The following is an 18,605-nucleotide window of genomic DNA, read 5'->3' on the forward strand; positions in this document are numbered from 1 at the left end:
AAGCAATGTACCTAGAAAGGAACTGCACACAACACATAGTGACAAGGATGGACCAGATTAACAAATGTGTGCTCAGGCAGGTCAAGTTCATCATTGAGAATATCAAAGAAGTTTCAGAGCTGGGAAACCATGCTAAAATAATGAGGGAACTGAAATCCAGAACCCACTGCCATAGACTGAGACAAGAAACCTAAATGAGTTTCAATCTGGCTCCTATGATTAGGGATGGCAATTGCAACCAAAATCGTGAGAAATCGAACCGATCAACGTGGTTAAAAACTGTTTGATTGGGTAATGGTTTGGTTTAGAAAAAAATCAAACACTGTTTCAATGGGTATGATTTGGTTATGGTTTTCACTAAATTCAAACCAAAACCTGAATCGAAACCGAACCGAATGTGTGGGTAACCGAACCAAACCGAATATACATATATATAATAGATATTTATTTATTTATTTAATATATCATATATACACATAATATATATTGACTAATGCATTTTTTTACAAGTATTTTAACTAATGCATTACAAATATATAAAATATTTAACATTTATAAAGTAATTAACAAATAAAAATAAAACCTAATCTTAAATTATTTTATTTTTATTATCAAATAATTACATCCAAGAAGTTTGAAATTAATTTGTAATGGTTTGTCTTTGTTTGTTATGGAGTTATCAAAAATTTTTATGAATGCTATATGTAAGAGTTTGTCTTTGTTTGTTAGTATGGATCAAACTAAAAAAATCATGGTTAAAATCGAAACCGAATGGTTTGGTTATGGTTTTTAATTTTTAAAACCAATAGGTAATGGTTTGGTTTTGGTTTTAGTAGTTTAAGTTTGGTTTGGTTATGGTTTTGGCAAAAACCGAAACCAAACTGAACCATTGCCAACCCTACATGTGATGCCTGGGTTTACTAGATAAAAACTAATTTTAGAGTAGCCCAATTTAGATGCCATGGTATATGGCTCTGGTGAAGTTAATGGCTTGCAAAACCACAATTACAGAGTTGATAAATATGCAGATGATAAACAGATGAAAGATTCAATTTATATAGCTTCATGTCGGTGGTTTCTTTATCACCAAAGTAAAGAAGATACAAAATACAAACCTGTGGTTTCTTAAATATGAGATCGTTGACAGCAAAAGGAACCATGTAAAATGGAAGATCTGACCGTAGCAGTGCCTGAAACAAAGTAAACCTTTACTTACCACACTATGGAAAATGAACAGCCAATTACTCAATTACTAAGTTCTTGAAAAAGAAGAGAGCTGCAAAACCAGATCATGCAGAATGTAATTAGTTCCACATTTATCTCACGAATGAATGCCCAAGGAATATAATAACAGTGTATCTCCTTGGGGTGTATCCCTCTTTACAGTGCACAGACTGTACTGAGCCAAGTTCAGTGAAAAATGGTCCTGAACTTTGCATCAGCGTCTGAATTAGTTCTAAATTTGCAAGGGTTCTCAAATTTTCACAAAAAAATGCAAGTATCGGATCATGAAATATTGAATTTATAATAAGAATATCTATGAGGGAAGAATGATAAGCAGTGAAGCCCAAGAATCAAATGGTAGGATTTAAAAGTGAAAGAAAACCAGTTTCAAGAAAAAAGTGTGATGAAAAAGTGACTAGATTACGTAAGGTGGGATTAATCCAGTGCAGAATGAGATGGCTGTTGCTATCCAACAACGAAAATGACTATTCTAGCAGTGAATGAAGGAAGAAGACCAGACTCCAAAATAAAAAGGAATTTCGGTGGTGGAGAAAAGGACATATAAGAAAAATCAAGATCAAGAGAGCTTGATAACAAGACTTTGCATGCATATCCCAATGAGAAAAATCACATATGTATATTTTGGTTTAAAAGGGAAAAAGAAGGAAGTTAATAAAGCAAGGTCACAAGTTTATGAAAGGCTGTACCAACAACTTGACACACGCACAAAAAGGAGAAAAGGATATATATAAACTGGCTAAAGCAAGAGAAAGAAAATAAAGAATTCAAGCCAAATAAAATAGACAAAACAATGAAGGCCAAATAGTGCTGGTAAATGAAGGGTGATCAAGGAGACTTGAAAGTATTTCTCCAAACTATTCAATGAAAGCAGAGAAGTAAATGTTACCTTGAAGTATCTTGCAAAAGGAGATATGGACATGCAAGGAACCTCTTTCCAGAAAAGATTAAGGATACAGTACAGAAAGTGCAATTGCTGTCTCCCCATGATGTTTTATGACAAAATGTCGCCAACATTTGGAAAGTAGCGTATGCGAGGCTCCATAGTTACATCAGTTTTGTAAACAGACAATCATGTCTCAATAAAATTACTAAGCAAACATAACACCTAGGATCTTCTGTGGTCTAGGATTCAAAAATAGCTAGTAAATATTGGACATAAAATAAGAATATTCTTAGCTTCTTGCAGTGAAGTAAGGGAACTCAGTAAAATTTGGCAATCCTATTAGAAGACAGAAGGATAAGACTGTTGGCTATTAGCAACAGTGGTGCACACAGCCTCCATACAAGATGCTGCAGCATTTCGCTTGAGACATGAATAGTCAAAAATAGAATGTAAGAGATAGGAAAATGTCTCAGCAGACAGTATTGTAATTTTTCATAGAAATAAATTTACAAGAAAACACATTAGGTAAGGTGTAGAGAGGTGTTGATGTAAAAAAAATGTGGTGGAGAGAGTTACCAAGTTCTTGCTTAGAACAGCTTGATCAGCATTTGATATCAAGGCCTACAAGTTAAAAATGAATTAAGAGAGACAGTTACCATCTTCTTCTATTTTTTACTTTAAATGAAAAAGACTACACACTCTACCAACCAAAAAGGCATTATTCAATAATAGGCCTCTAATCAGAAGTATGACATACTTCAACAAGCATCTGGTTCCAACCATTGTTCAATATGTTTCACAACTCTCTCTCTCTCCCTATCTCTCAAGGACCATAAGAACTATTAGTATATATGATAAACAAGCCATGCAGATATGAGCTATTGGGTTTTGGACTAGCACTGGAGGAAGACCAGATTTGACATGGTTCTTTATCATAAAATCCATAATCGGAAACATCTTGGATCAGCAACATAATTAGATCCTCAGTTTAGAGAGCTATTTTGTCCAAAATTAATAGTTAAGAATGTTGAGAACCACTGATATGGTATTCAGCTCCAGCGCATCCCTGATGTACTCAAAACATAGCAATCCAATCTTAAAGAGAGAGAGAGAGTTTTGAAAATCCCAGGAGGACTGAACTAGGTGAATCTAATTAGATGAGCTCAATCCAGCAGCAAATCAGCAATAATAGAAGGGAACTGAAAATACAAGACCTTTGAAAATAATTACCGACCTTTCTTATACGTTCCTCCTTAACTTGATCCACTTGTTGCAATAAATTCTCCAACGAACCTAGGCATGCAGAAGATAGATAATGCATTACAAAATTATGTTGTCACACGTTGAGAAAAAAATTAAAGACAAAGGAAAGAGAAAATGAGCCACAGCAAAGAGTAAACAAGATTATAGCAACTTAATAGCTACATGCTTGAATTAACCTCTGAACTGTATCATGGAATTTTTATTTCATCTAATGACTTGATAGACAATATAACCTTGCAATGTTATTTATTTATTTATTTTTTTTGTAGCAAGTTTTAGCAAATGATTAATGCATTTTAGGTTGAATCTCAGTCATTTCATTTGAAGGTAAATGGTAACAAAGATTGTAAATAGATGCAGAAGATATAGCCCGAAAATGCAACTTGCCACATGACACAAAATACAACTGCAAGAAAGACTAGGAGACCGATATTTCATTCTACAGCAACATTTCTAAATAAGGGCACTTCCCAATGCCATTCCATGCTGATCAAGGTACTGGGAATACTGTCGATCAACCTAGCAACAGTTTGATGACCAAAGTGATCTCAGAGACTCGGTTGACTATGACTTCCAACTTCACATTATACTTCTCACTAATACATTGACAGGCAAATGGCATTGCTTATTGGAATATTATATGAACGTAAAAAAGTGAACCTGACAAAACAGACAGAGGATCAAACAAATCTCTTATTCTTGTCCATCTTGATACATGAGTTGTGTTATGGGATAACAAGATAAAATGGGAATGCAAAGACCTAAAACGTGAGCTTCAGCATGAATATTAGATTAGCCAATTGAAATTCTCTATCCAGCATTGATTTCTACTTGGCAACCCATTTCCCCTTCATAGCAATGTAACTGAGATTAAATCAAAGGAAACCTTTGGAAGTAGTTCAGTTCAGCTTTGTGTCAGAAGGTCCTTCATGGAGAAATCAGGGCTAGGAAAGTTTCTTGAATACAACACAACAACATCAAGGTCAATTGCCAAGATATTCTATAGGGAAAAATAAGCCAACTGTCCCCTTGTAGAAGTCCCCTATTCAGAAAATAAACCCTTCTCTTCAACTTGGTTCCTAGATAGTAGTTCTGATGTAGAAAGCCCTCAAAGATGGTTTATATCACAAACAGGCATCAAGAATGCAAAAGTAGACCAACTCCATGTAGTCGAGAAAGTGAGTTAGATGAGCGAACAAAGTGGTTTGCACAGCACTAATGAGATTGATTTTCCTTGACTCATGATTATAAAATATCTTGTAATGAAGGAATTAAATATATCAGAAAGCACGCTTATTTGACCTGTAAAAATGTTAATTAATAATGCTCCAACTAATGACCAAGTAACCCATGGAGTAACAAATATCTTTTTGAAAATCAAGCAGAGGTGAATTCTCATTTTTCTGCCATTTAAGTCAACAATGAAAATTGAAAAAAAAAATGAAATTTGACTTTCATCTCTTCTTCCCCAGTTACTGATGCATGTGTCCTCCCCCCCCAATGTTAATAAATAAAATACTAATTTATCATGGGCATAGCTTGCCAGATATGCTGTGGCAGATGCAAAAAGATATGCCATCCAGACAAAAAGACAACAAACTTTATATTCACGTAGTGACATGCCATCCCTTTTACAAGAGAAGAACAGACGTGACATTCTAACATACCAAATTTTGTGATCAATTGCAGAGCATGCACATCCCCAATTCCTTCAACGCCTGCATTCACAATCAATCAATTTATGGAAAACTACAAGCAGATTCCCATTATTAAGTAGCACTGAGACACTCTATATTATGTCTGAAAGCATCCACTCTTGATGCTAGTTCAAAGGAGGACTTAAATAATTAGATAACAACAGATATAGTAACACAAATATCCTCCCAAGGCTTAAACCAGAGGACATTGGGGCTTGCTGCAAAATAAACACATATATACTATATAAGTATCAATACAGAAGTGAAAGAAGAGAACTAGTGCTTCATGTGGCTGGATGAAAAATATTTTACTTTAAAAACTATTTTCTTTGCCAAATTTTTACATTGGAAGTTTTTCTTTTCCCACTGGCCTAAATCTTGAAACACTTTTTTGGAAAACAAAAGTTATCTTAGCAGCTTTGATAGACTATTTTCATAACTTGTCCAACCTAGCTCTCATAGTTTCATTAATCACAAAATCAGTACAAACTACTTAAATTTGTCCACTGAACAACAAATATTGGGAGGCTTGGAAAGCATAAGGGCTGAAAGCACTGAGGAAGCTAAAGACAAGACTGATCAATGTCAACTACGTTCTACTTTAATCTTAATTTTTCTTGAATGATCCATATCCCCAATCCGATCCACCTTTGAGAATAAAGAAATTAACAATGTCAAGTGCATTTAGAGAACAGTAATTTTATGATCTTGCATGAGGATATTCAAAGAACATAAATAAGACAATTTACAGTTTCTTTTGAAAATTCTTGTCAACGTTCAAAATTCACATATAGGAAACTACTGAATCAATTAGCATCTCAATGGGAGGGGATAATAGTAATGGAGAGTTACTGCATACATGAAGGATGAGCTTTAAAACTGCTCTAATTTCATTTGTTTTAAGTAAATGATAAATACATCCGAAAATGGCACCAGTGGAAACAAGTAACCCAAGAGGAAAATGACAACTTGTATGAATAGGCAACAACAACATACTAAGCTTTTATCCCACCATGTGGGGTCGACTACATGAATTCTAGGTCCCCGGTCATTTTTATCTACGTCCTCTTCTGTAAGTCCCTTATAACTAATCTCACCTAAGGGGCTGTTTAGCTGTAGAAAGCAATCCCAGTTTTCTGGAAAATTACGCCACAGAAAATGGAAATTTTAAAAACTTGTTCAGATTCAAAAAATTTCTAAATAGAAAATGGAGATTTGGAAAACATAGTTCTCCAAAATTGCACTGAACTTGGAAAACTCCTAAAATGACATTTCCAAATTGTCCTTGCTAATTTGGAGATTTGGGAAACACAGATCACTACAATTTTTTTCCAAATCATCTTCATCTCCTTCTCTAACACAAGGTATACAAGTTTCCCAAATTTCTCTTTATTTTTTGAACATATGTTCTAATTTTTTAGATTGGGAATTAGTTTCCTGTACTTTTAACATTTGAATACATTTTCCAAATTTTCTATGGAAAAAATAAAAAACTAGGGACCTGTTTACTTGTGGGAAACTAGAGTAATTTCTAGAAAATATCTCTACAGAAATAGAAAATTGGAAACTTTGTTCAAAACGGTTTTATTTTTTTCCTAAATTGGAGAATAGAAAACAAATTTTCAATTTTCTAAAATTGTACTAGAATTTAGAAAACATCTTAAAGATGTTCTCTACTCTTTTCCTTTATAAAATTTACGTTGTTTTCAACTTATTTCCTGGGGAAAACATGATTTTCTAATTTGAGCCCCACTTTGAATCCTGTTAGCAACATTTTTCCCTTTTGCTTCTCTTTTCTCCCAGATTCACAGCCACCCTCCTCCCATCATCTCCTTTGCACATTCACAACCCCCCTAACTATCGGAACATCGAAATGTCGTCTCTAACCCATCGTCTCCTTTGAAGCTGATCGTCAGAATGTCATCATTGTCATTCAAAGTTTTCTCCTCTTATTTGAAAAGAAGGTGGTTGTGGCTCTCAAATAGAAAATAACATGATTTTGAACGCATTCTCTTATTTCCTGAAGTCTAAAACTGATTTCATATTTTGACAAAAATGAACGCATTTTCCTTTTTTCTCTGATTTTCTGTAGAAATGGAAACAAATATAGAAACTGGAGATGGAAAACAGATAACATTCTCCATAAGTAAACAAGCCTTATAAATTTTATAAAAAATTAGAGATAGAAAACTGAAAATCATTTTCCTCAATTAAAGAAGCGCTAAGTGTCTCCCATCAGTCATTTCAAAGTCCCAGTAATTGTGTTACAGCTTCCATGCGATATGAAATAAGTCACATCGCAATGCTTTGGTGCAACTAAAGGATAAAGCCCCAAGTATAAACAAAGTACAAGAACTAGCTCCCTGTTTTTGTATACTTGCAACTACATTAACAATACAGTAACAAAATCCTTACAAAAACAATTCTAGAAGGGTACAGTTACCAGATGTCAATTTGTAGGAACATATTTCCTAAAAGAAATGAAGAGCAACCTGGTATGTTATCGGATTTGTCACCCACAAGTGACATTACGTCAACAAATTGAGAAGGTTTTAATGCTCCATACTTATTAGCAAAGTCCTCCATTCCAAATGAAACCATCCTACAAAGAGAATCCCACAAATCCATTACAAAAATTTATATAACACACATTTATACATATCAAGTACTTAGTTGCAAAAGAAAACAAAGAGACCAAACAGCAAAACATAAAACAAAATGAAATAACAATAAATGTGAAACAAATAACCCATGGATCTTAGATTTTGCTATTACAAGAAATTCTCCATCCATCTCCACACTTTGATAGACCTTTTCAGCATATTTCAATTACTCCCTCAGCCAAAAAGGAAAGCATTGGATGGAGAAAGCCAATGTCAGAAAATGAACAATTTAACAACTAATAAGGCAAAACATTTAACCACTACAGAAGGTGCTATTTCTGTGAGTGTAGCACATGAACAGTTTTGTGAGAAACTTCTTGGTGTCATCTTCCTCTAGTGGATTATTCATGGATTGCTCATCTGAGGTCCCTAAACAGATAGATATGAAATCAAACTGCATTGACTTTTCAGCAAATTTCTGAAACTTCATCAGCTAACAGTGGAAGTTATTATATGGAGAACACGAATTTTAGAGAACGATATGAATTAAACCAGAAACAAAGAAAAGAATTTGACCAGTACAAGAGGTACTATTCCTTGAGTGAAGTACACAAAGGTGCACCAAAGATAACTTGGCCCCCTTCTAGTTCAAGCGGTCTGTATATCAAAATGATACAGAAGAAAAGAAGAATGGTAGCCAGAATTCAAAAGAAAGAAAATATGTGCCAGTTAACTGAAATGCGAAGATAAACAAAACAGTATAATACACTAATTAAAGGTGATACTAACTCATATCCACGAGGTGCAATTCGCAGAAGACGTAGAGATGGAGATAAAATCTGGAAAAAGTCTTTGTCTGGGGAGACAACTCGGACCTATAGCCCAGGCAACACAAGCACAAATTAGAAGAAAATAATAATACAACATTGTCCAGCATAAGATTATTCCACAAGTAATTGTTTGTTACCTACAAGAAACACGGACACATCATTTTAGATGCTGTACTGACACATATCAGATATTGGTATTCATTGGACACCAGACATGCCAAATAGCATGTCCTAATTTTTCATTATTCATTTTATTTTTGGACACACGAGAAATACAACAGATATGTGTTATCATGGGTTGAGGACATGGTGGATGTGCCCGAGGAAACAGCAAAATATGATTTTTAGCAGAGTTTTTAGAATCTGTTTTTCATGATATGAACATCTGTTTTGTCTTCTTTTTTTATATTATCATTATTATGGATTTAAAGGTATCTTTGTGCTTTGATCTTTTTTGAAAAGTCAGAAACCCTAGGAGTAAGAAAACCAGGTGAGGCTCTTCAATTACTGCCTGAAAGGGTAGGTACATTGGCTGCCAACAGGGTGTACCTGCTTCATCTACACGGTATTCAGACCAAGCAACTAACCAGACCGTCCATTGCTTGAGTAAAACCTCCACTAGGGACCTCCTTGGCAGCATCATAGGCCCTCGTTCAACCCCTAAGTTATGGCCAAGGAACAACCAGGACACAGTTGGCAGAATGAGGTAGTTCACGAGGGGATTGAACTTGAGACCACCTCAGGCACATCAACACCCTAAACATTGAGTTGGTCAATGCAAGGCCTACAGAAGCAAGATATTACTTCCCCATGACCAAAAGATATACATATATTCTAGATATTTATCCATACAAAGTTGTAAAACAATCCAAAAGTCTAAATGACCTTTATTGGAACCCTATCATGTCATATAAAGACTTCCCTAAGTCATAAAAAGATTGTTCTAAGAATTGTTTAAAAATTTGATTGAACCATGCATTTATCTTCGAGAAGGCCCTCATTGGGGGTATCACGTTCTATTAAGTTCCTAATCAAGTCAGCTAAAAAATAAGTCATATTCGAAAGGTTCCTTCCTGAAACTAGAGGAAGCGTAATCAGTGCATTTCTTTTTGACCAAAACAGTTATCTATCATTCAAATTATCTATTATTCAATGCCACCAAAATGCCTGTATTAGAGACCCATGTAGTATTGCTCTACTGAACTGTCTGCCTCAATTAATATAAACAAAACCCTAAGTGAAAAAAATTCTTTGCTACATAAAAACAAGGATATTTGGTAGTGTAACACAACATTCCTCTTAGCAGATTTCCATTAGTTCTTGGAAACAATAAAATTAGAAACTCCATGAAACATCAATCCAGATGTATGAAACATTAGACTTCTTTGACTTTGTCTTGCATTTTTGCTTGTAATTATATGTCAACAACCTTTTACCATCACCTGGGATAATAAGAACTGTAGTGACAGAAAATAGAAGCTCTCAAAAGAAAAGCTTAGTAAGAGGGTTATGGTCCTTTTCCTCCACAAAAAAGAAAACACTTAAAAACCCACCTTGTACCCAGCATCTACACTCCTTAATGCTAATGTGCCAATAACATCGTCAGCTTCAACTCCAGGTACCTGCCTTAAACTGAACATTAAGTCTCCTTCAGCCACAAACTTAGCTGACTGATTATAAACCAGTGGTTCAGAGTTACTTGCCTCAATTACTTTAATAGACATAGCCTTAATAGATGCTTTTAAGTATTGAAGGCCTTGAACTATTGTATCAGGTGTTGGGGGACGATTGCTCTTGTAGGCGGGGTAAAGAGTGTGACGAAAGTTTAGGCCTTCAAAAGATTGAAGAATTTGTAAGAACAAGAACTTGATAAAAGAAGCAACTTATAAATTCACATATGCAATAGAAAAATAGAGAAATAATATCAACTTGATTGAATCTTAAAATAAAGACTTGCAATTAGGTTGTGTCCCTCAAACCAAGCAATAATTTTTAGGGTAAATTTCACACAACCACCTTGAGATTTGGTTAAAAGACACCAACCACCCTGCATTTTCGAAAATATCACCCACCCCCCTTCTTGTTAATAGAACAGGTGAATTGAACATTTGCCCATGTTTAAACTATTTTTCTCAATGTCTCTCTCCTCTCCCGCACACCAATCCTGACAACCATTTCTATCCACCATGCTCTCTCTCTTTCTCTCCACTCCCTTTCTCTTTCTCTCTCCTCTCCTTCTCCTCTCTTCCTCTCCTTCTCTTTCTTACTGGTTGTCAACGACAGCAAAAACCCCCATCATGGTCAACTGGGGTTTCTATAGAACCCCCTCCCCTCTCCCAAATTTGATGAATTTCAATCCATAGTATTAAGCCTTCATGATGTGGTCACCGGAGATGTTCATGCAAAGTGTCAATTGCGGAGATCAGTAGAGGTGATGAATTTCAATTGTAAGTCCCCCCCCCCCCCTCTCTCTCTCTCTCTCTATATATATATATATATATCCCTCTTTATGCCTCACTCTGCCCTTAGAAACCCCACCTCCCCCTTCTCTCTACCTCCATGGACCTCAAGCCCAAATCTGGGTTCCTTCAAGCAATCTAGCTGGGCTCCTGAAACTTTGTTTCGATGAAACAAATATGGTATTTGAAACAACATACCTTTTGCCATAAAACTTTGTTTGGATGAAATGGATGTTTGACCAAATGGAACTCCTGTACAGAAAAAGTTTGTTTTATCAAAATATTGCTTAAAGTCAACATCCTCAAAAACCAAACCAACAACTTTTACATTCTTTCTAGTTGGCAAAGAGTATAGATGCGAAGATCAGCGTAGATACCAGAATCACTTAACCCATGCCACTAATTCCTATCTAGGTTAGTCACATCTAGCCATCCATACCACCACATCTGTCCTAAAATATTTGCCCCAAAGATGTACGCTAAGAATAAGGACCATTCTTGCTATTGGGTCATGGAACATAGGAACATTAACAGGCAAAGCTATGGAAGTGGTAGATGCGGTGATTAGGAAAAAGATTAATATTATGTGCCTTTAAGAGACAAGATGGGTAGGGAAAAAAACAAAAACTTTATCAGAAACTGGATATAAAATATAGTACATAGGAAATGATCGAGCGAAAAATTGAGTGGGGATTATTATGGATAAAAGCTTAGTAGATGAGGTAGTGGATGTAAAGAGAATAAGGGATAGGATTATTATGGTGAAGGTTGGTCTAGGAAGAATGACTATGAATATCTTTAGTACATATGCACCACAAGCGAGGTTAGGTGAGGAGATAAAAGCAAAATTCTGGAAGGACCTACAGGGACTCATACAAATGATACCAAGAGGAGAGAAAGTGATGTTATGATTAGGAGCTCTTAAAAATCGATTCAAGACTTAGGTTTTGCCAATCTCTCTTCACTCCTCACCCGGAAATCAAACCACAATAAAATAGAGATAACAGATAATGAAAACAGCAAAGAAATGAAAGAAAAGAACAATCAAACCATCCAAGAAGCACAGAATTATCCTAGTTCGGACTGCAAAGTGCAATCCTACATCCAGTCTTTTCTTTGAGACAAATCCACTAGAAACCAAGAGGGATTACAACAGTACAAACGTCCCCTACTCCCTCTTGTTACAGCACTCCCAAGTACAATGAAAATAACCAAAGAGATTTCCACCAGATCACTCCAAGAATCACTTTTCTCACAATCTTGATTTCTTCTTCCCACAACACTCAGCGCACAAGAGGATGACCAGTAGTCTTACAAACAGGAAAAATTGAGAACTCTTCCTCTCTTGCTACCCCTTGCCCTCTATTTATAATAGTGGATGGATATCCCTATGAAGATATAAAATATCTACAGTTTCACCTCATAACTTTTACTAATTACAGTTTTAGGTTACAACTTCTATTTAATACTTCATTTGCCTATACTCTAGACAACTTTTTAACAAGTGATTATAGGAGGTGACTTAAATGGTCACGGGGGTAGAGACGGAAACGGCTATAGAGAGGTACATGGAGGGTATGGATTCAGGGAAATTAATAATGAGGGTAAATCTATTCTACATTTTGCTATGGCATATGGGCTCATCATAACCAATACTAAGTTCAAAAAACGAGACGAATACTTAATCACATATAAAAATGTCATATCAACCACCCAAATAGATTACTTCCTCATGACACAAGAGGATCGGTAACGTTGTAGGGATTGTAAGGTGATACTGGGGGAGTTTGACTACTCAACATAGACTTTTGGTACTTGACGTCCAAGTAAGAAATTGGAAGAGAAAAAATCACATAAAACAAAATCCAAGAATTAGGTAGTGAGATTTAAAGGGAGAAATAATTAATTTTCAAAAAAAAATTAAGAGGTAGAAGGGAATGGAATGGAGAAGGACAGACAAACCAAATGTGAAGGGAAATAGCTACTACCCTGAGAAGCACATCAAAAGTAGTCCTTGGAGAGACAAATGGTAGAGCCCCAAGCCTTAAGAAGTCTTGGTGGTGGAATGAAGAAATACAATTGAAAATTAGAAATAAGAAAACTTGCTATAAGGCTGTATATCAATGCAACAATGAAGAAAACCTAAAAAATTATAAAAAAAACGAAAATGACAACAAAAAGAGCTGTTAGTGAAACAAGGTCAAAAGCATGTAAGAATCTATATAAACGACTTGATACAAAAGATGGAGAAAGGGATGTATATAAATTAGCTAAAGCAAGAGAAAGAAAAACAAGAGATCTAAACCAAGTGAAATGCATAAAAGATGAAAACCAAAATGTATTAGTGAATGAGAGAGATCAAGGAGAGATGGAATGAGTATTTCACAAAATTATTCAATGATGGTGGGGACACAAGAGTTAGGTTGGGACATCTTAGTAACTCCGAAAGGAACGTGAGTTATACATTTTATCGACGCATAAGTTCAAAAGAAATAAGGCAAACATTAAAAAAGATGAAAAATCATAAGGCGGTGGGACCGGATAATATACCAATATAAGCATGGAAATGCATGGCAGAAGAGGGCATCTCCTGGCTAATGAAATTATTTAACGCGATCCTTAAATCAAAAAAGATGCGAGATGAGTGGAGGAAGAGTACTTTGGTTCCTATATACAAGAACAAATGAGATGTTCAAAACTGTGAAAATTACAGAAGAATTAAGTTAATGAGCCATACCATGAAACTCTGGGAAAAAGTAATAGAGTAGAGGCTCAGAAAAGAAACACACGTCTCAGAAAATCAGTTTGGTTTCATGTCTGGTAAGTCAACAATGGAAGTTATATAGCTATTGAGGCGCCTAATAGAAAGGTATTGGGATCATCAGAAGGATCTGCATATGGTGTTTATAGATCTAGAAAAGGCTTATAATAGGGTTCCTAGAAAAGTATTATGGAGGGTTTTAGAGAAGAAATGAGTCTGGATAGCTATATACAAACCCTTAAGGATATGTATCAATGTGCAGAAGCAAGGGTCAAAACATGCGGAGGGGATACTGAACTGTTTAAAATTACAATGGGACTGCATCAAGGTTCTGCACTAAGTCCATACTTATTTGCTTTAGTAATAGATGAACTCACTAAACACATTTAGACAGAGATATCATGGTGTATGCTATTTGCAAATGACATAGTGTGGATGGATGAAACAAAAGAGGGAGTGAACACTAAGCTTGAGTTGTGGAGCAGCAATTAGAATCTAAGGGATTTAAATTAAGTAAAAGGAAAACAGAATATATGGAAGGTAAATTTAGTAAGAATGCAAGAGTGGAGAATGATATAATAAAATTGGAAGACCAAATTATACAAATAAAATACCATTTTTTATATTTGGGATCAGTGATTCAAAAAGATAGAGAAATTCACGACAATATCACGCATAGAATTAAGGCAAGTTGGCTAAAATGGAGAAATGCATCGGAGGTGTTATATGATGGTAAAATCCCATTAAAACTGAAAGGAAAATTCTATAAGACAGCTATAAGACCAGTTTTGTTGTATGACTCAGAATGTTGGGCAGTTAAATACCAGCATGAGCAAAAGACGAGCGTAATGGAGATGAGAATGCTAAGATGGATGTGCGGACATACTAGAAAAGATAAAATTAAAAATGAGGTTATTCGTAATAAAGTAGGAGTAGTGCCAATCGAGGAGAAGATGAAAGAGACTAGACTAAGATGGTTTGGTCATGTGAGAAGAAAACTAAGAGACGCTCCTATGAGGAGAGTTGATGAAATATAACAATTAGTCAAAAAAAGAAGTAGAGGCCAACTCAAGAAGACTTTGGGAGAAATATTAAAATTTGATATGAAGTGTATGGGCCTAAATGAAGATATGACAAAAGACAGAAATGCACAAAAGTCTAGAATTCATGCAGCCGACCCCACATAGTGGGATAAAGGCTAGATATGTTGTTGTTGTTGTCAATGGTTAAACAAGGTGTCAGCAAAATAACACTGCAAAGATAGCCTTGTTTTCCATTTGGATTTCATTCAAGAACTGGGAATGATGTGAAGATAGCCAAGTGCACCTCCAGGAAGACCAAGGGACAAAAGAAAAACAGAAAAGCAAGATTATTGCAAATAAATACTACCAGTTGGAAAGAATTCCTAAAGCTTTTCAGCAGCAAAGCTCAACACATTTTAGAAAAAATTCACTCTTCGAACAACAAAACTGATAGAAATCTCAAACTCGTGGAACTCCCCTTCCAGGAACTCAAATAAGAGCAAAGTAAGCATGCTTTCAAAGAACAATTCAGCAATACATGTCATAGTATTATAGGTGGAAACCACAGTTTACACATTCTATACTCATGCACAGTATAAATAGCATAAAAGAAAAGTGTTACTTTGGTGCTACCTAACACAATAAAGGAACATTTGTACCCGTTATCACATCATAAGAACAAATATTAACGCATGTGACACAAGAAACAGTTTCTGGTTTCACCAGATAAAGGAAAATGAGGGAGTTATTACAATGGTTAAGTAGAATGTACCCACTTATTATTCGGAAAATACAATAATCATTCAAATAATTGGATGATAATCAATTGTAGTAACAGAACATGGAGGCAAAAAAGGGCTGGCTACTTGCCCCTCTAGGTGGCAAGCTGACTAAAGCGCATACTAGGTAACTAACCCCCACCCCCTCCTCTCTTCCTCTTCAGCTGGTTTTGGTTTTGGGGTAAAACAAAAGAATAATAATACAAGCAAATGGAATTTCAACTGGAACATGGTAAACTTCCCTTTGATTCCTCTGGGAGAAATACCTACATGTCATGGACCTAGGGTTCATGATAGGTTTAAAAGGTAATTGGAAGGAATTGGGGGAGTTAGATCAGAAGAAATGGGAGGGACTCAGGGAAAAACAGAACAAAGAGGGAGATTAGGGAGAACCGAGAGAAAGAGAGGGAAATTGAGAGAGATAGAAATCAGATTTCATTCAAAATATTCTTCTATGCCTTGAATGAGATTAGATCAGCCTTATATACTGATCTGGTAGCTATGGTTAGCACCAATTGGGCTGCCAAATATTTAAATTAGTACAGTTGGGGGCATTTGTCCTTTAGGTACAAACAACTACAACTACCATACAACTAAAAGGAAATTCATTTATTATCTAATTATTATCTAATTACTACTATGTCCTTGGGTCATGACACTACACTTCAATGCTATGTAAGTATACCCAATGAGCGATTTCAAAAAAAGGCCAATTAGCATTAACATGAGTTACAATGGCTAAGGCTAGAATTATGATTTGGAAGGCAGTACTAAACAACAGAAATATTCAGGCTGACTGAAACATTGTTTCATGTTATTTGATAATCCATCGTGTTCATAAAGAGAGATGCCAAAAATTATCTCATTCACACTACATCAGTTAACTGCTCTGCATTGAGCAAATCTAATGTATGATTGACCTATAACATTCTTTCCATTACATGGTATACAATTCTTCCAATTTAAATTAAGGGAAGTACAATTAGCAAAAAAGAATTAAGGGGAGTTTCTCAATATTCTACAAGATTAAGATGGTTCCTATTTTGCATAATTCCAGCCTATAAAAGAGTAAACAACAGCTATAAGTCAGAGATCAAGACAAGTTAAAACTACAAGAAAATTAAAAATGGCTCTATGAATGTTAGTTAGCATCATGAACCTAAAGCACAAATGTTTACCCATCCAAGGGAGAATTGTAACTACAAGTGGGCAGAACAGATTGAGAATTAAGTAAGATGAGGCCTCTCATTAACTATAAGGACCTTATTGTTAAATTTCGTAACTGGAGTCACAGAATCATTTTTTTTTTTTTTTTTTAAGTTTATTGAAGCTTAGAACCATCCTTTTCAAAAAAAAAAAAGAAAGAAAGAAAGAATGAGAGTAGATAGCAATTTCCTCATATACAAAAGCAAAGATATAATAGAATCTGTAGCACGAAGAGAGAGAGAGAGAGGGGCTAAAAATCTTACCATCATGGTCAAAAACCACCTGCATGAAAAAGAATTCAATGTAAGCAATCACCAAATTCCCAATTATAAATTAAAGAAAATGAAAGAAACAACAACTGTGACAAAGAAACAAGTGGCATCTAGAATCAGAGAGCCTACAACAAGAATATCAGGTAACTGAAAGTTCAGACAATCAAATTATGACATGTTAAAAATAATAGAAACTTAGAATAAAAAAATAAAAACACTAACAGCTCACTCTTAAGCAAAAGAAAAGGGTAAATGAGGAACAAAAAAAGACTTACTACTATTTTGACTCATGGAAACTTTACAAATAAACAAATTAAACAAAAGAATATGCCTGGAAAGTAAAAAATATAACATCCTCAACCTAGTTCGAGAAAATTAAACATTCAATATGCAGGAAATGTGTAAACACCCAAAACTATAATAATTATAATACTGTAAGCAACCCATATTAAAAAAATTATAATAACCAAGAAAAACAAAATGCAAGAAATTGAAAAGGAAATGCAAGAATTCAGTGAGGAGAATTCTGTGGTATAACCAAATAGTTTTCTGAGGTTGCTGTAATATTCACTTTCCATTAAATTTACTGTTAACTTTACAGAAAACTACCTAAATCATTTCTAACCTAACAGAAAGCTACCTAAATCATTTAAAACCATCCCTCATAATTATCTTTTTGACATCTAAAACCCCTCAAATGATTTATTTTCTGGACTTGTAAGTTTGTCAACATACTCTTGGGAGGTGTACTAAATATTTTGCGGGATTTTCTTCTATGAAGATCTCTCCTCAGGTAGGTTTCTGTAAGGTTAACAGTAAGTTTAATGGAAGGTGAATATTGTGGCAAACCTCTGATAGAGCACCGATACAACACACGTATCAGCGCAGGGGAAAGAAAAGAGGCAAGAAGGCAATTGAGGAAAAGAATACAGGGGTAGAATTGTCAGAGGCGGTTAGGAATAACAATCTCACGTGGTTGTAACCGTCGGGGGAATCCATACAAAAGGGAGAGGAGAGAGGGTGTGAAGGATTTTGAAGAAGGTTCTGGGAGTGGAGGCCCTCTCGAATTGGCCTTGTTCTTCATTTTTTTTCAGTTCTTCTTCTTTTTGATTAGTTTACTAGAACTGAGCACTGTAAATCATATTGTTATCTACTGATTTGGAGAGTGAAGCTGCAGAATTGAGTGGGAACTCTATCAACCTCATCTAGTTTTTTTAATTATTCCTTTAATTTATTAGAAAACATTGGTCAAATATTGATAACATCAAGACAACCACTCATGCCCTCCACTCCAATTAACCAATCCCTTGATGTCACCTATTCATCTAATTGTCCACAAATTAGATATAATACTGGAGAAATGCCATTGCACCTCTTCTCCTGTTGAGGAACCACCATAGGGAAGAGGATGAAAACATCAAAAAATTACATCCACAAATTCCTCATTTTTTCATTATACACAAGATTAAGATGGTTTGGCCATGTGAGAAGAAAACCAATAATGATCCTACGTGAAAAATGGATGGAATGGAATTGAGTCTTTAGCAAAAGAGGTAGATGAAGACAAAGAAAAACTTAGAGGGAG

The 18,605-nt window shown here is 35.2% G+C and overlaps 1 protein-coding gene across 5 annotated transcripts in view; it reads right to left on the minus strand.

Moving 5' to 3' along the window:
* The window catches only part of LOC127806169 (uncharacterized), a 34,719-nt gene that overhangs the window by 897 nt on the left and 15,217 nt on the right, over positions 1-18,605 (minus strand). For 3 of the 5 annotated variants that reach the window (XM_052343267.1, XM_052343268.1, XM_052343266.1), the window contains 10 exons: positions 17,012-17,030; positions 11,179-11,232; positions 10,225-10,352; positions 10,075-10,143; positions 8,481-8,566; positions 7,581-7,690; positions 5,059-5,109; positions 3,363-3,421; positions 2,705-2,749; positions 1,116-1,190 (listed from right to left, as the gene is read on the minus strand). In XM_052343267.1, coding sequence (XP_052199227.1) covers positions 1,116-1,190; positions 2,705-2,749; positions 3,363-3,421; positions 5,059-5,109; positions 7,581-7,690; positions 8,481-8,566; positions 10,075-10,143; positions 10,225-10,352; positions 11,179-11,232; positions 17,012-17,030 — 696 coding nt within the window. The remainder of the gene's footprint in view (positions 1-1,115; positions 1,191-2,704; positions 2,750-3,362; positions 3,422-5,058; positions 5,110-7,580; positions 7,691-8,480; positions 8,567-10,074; positions 10,144-10,224; positions 10,353-11,178; positions 11,233-17,011; positions 17,031-18,605) is intronic. The other 2 variants (XM_052343271.1, XM_052343269.1) reach the window with 1 other exon arrangement.

Source organism: Diospyros lotus, chromosome 7 (genome assembly GCF_014633365.1).
Source record: "Diospyros lotus cultivar Yz01 chromosome 7, ASM1463336v1, whole genome shotgun sequence".
Taxonomy (NCBI): Eukaryota; Viridiplantae; Streptophyta; class Magnoliopsida; order Ericales; family Ebenaceae; genus Diospyros; species Diospyros lotus.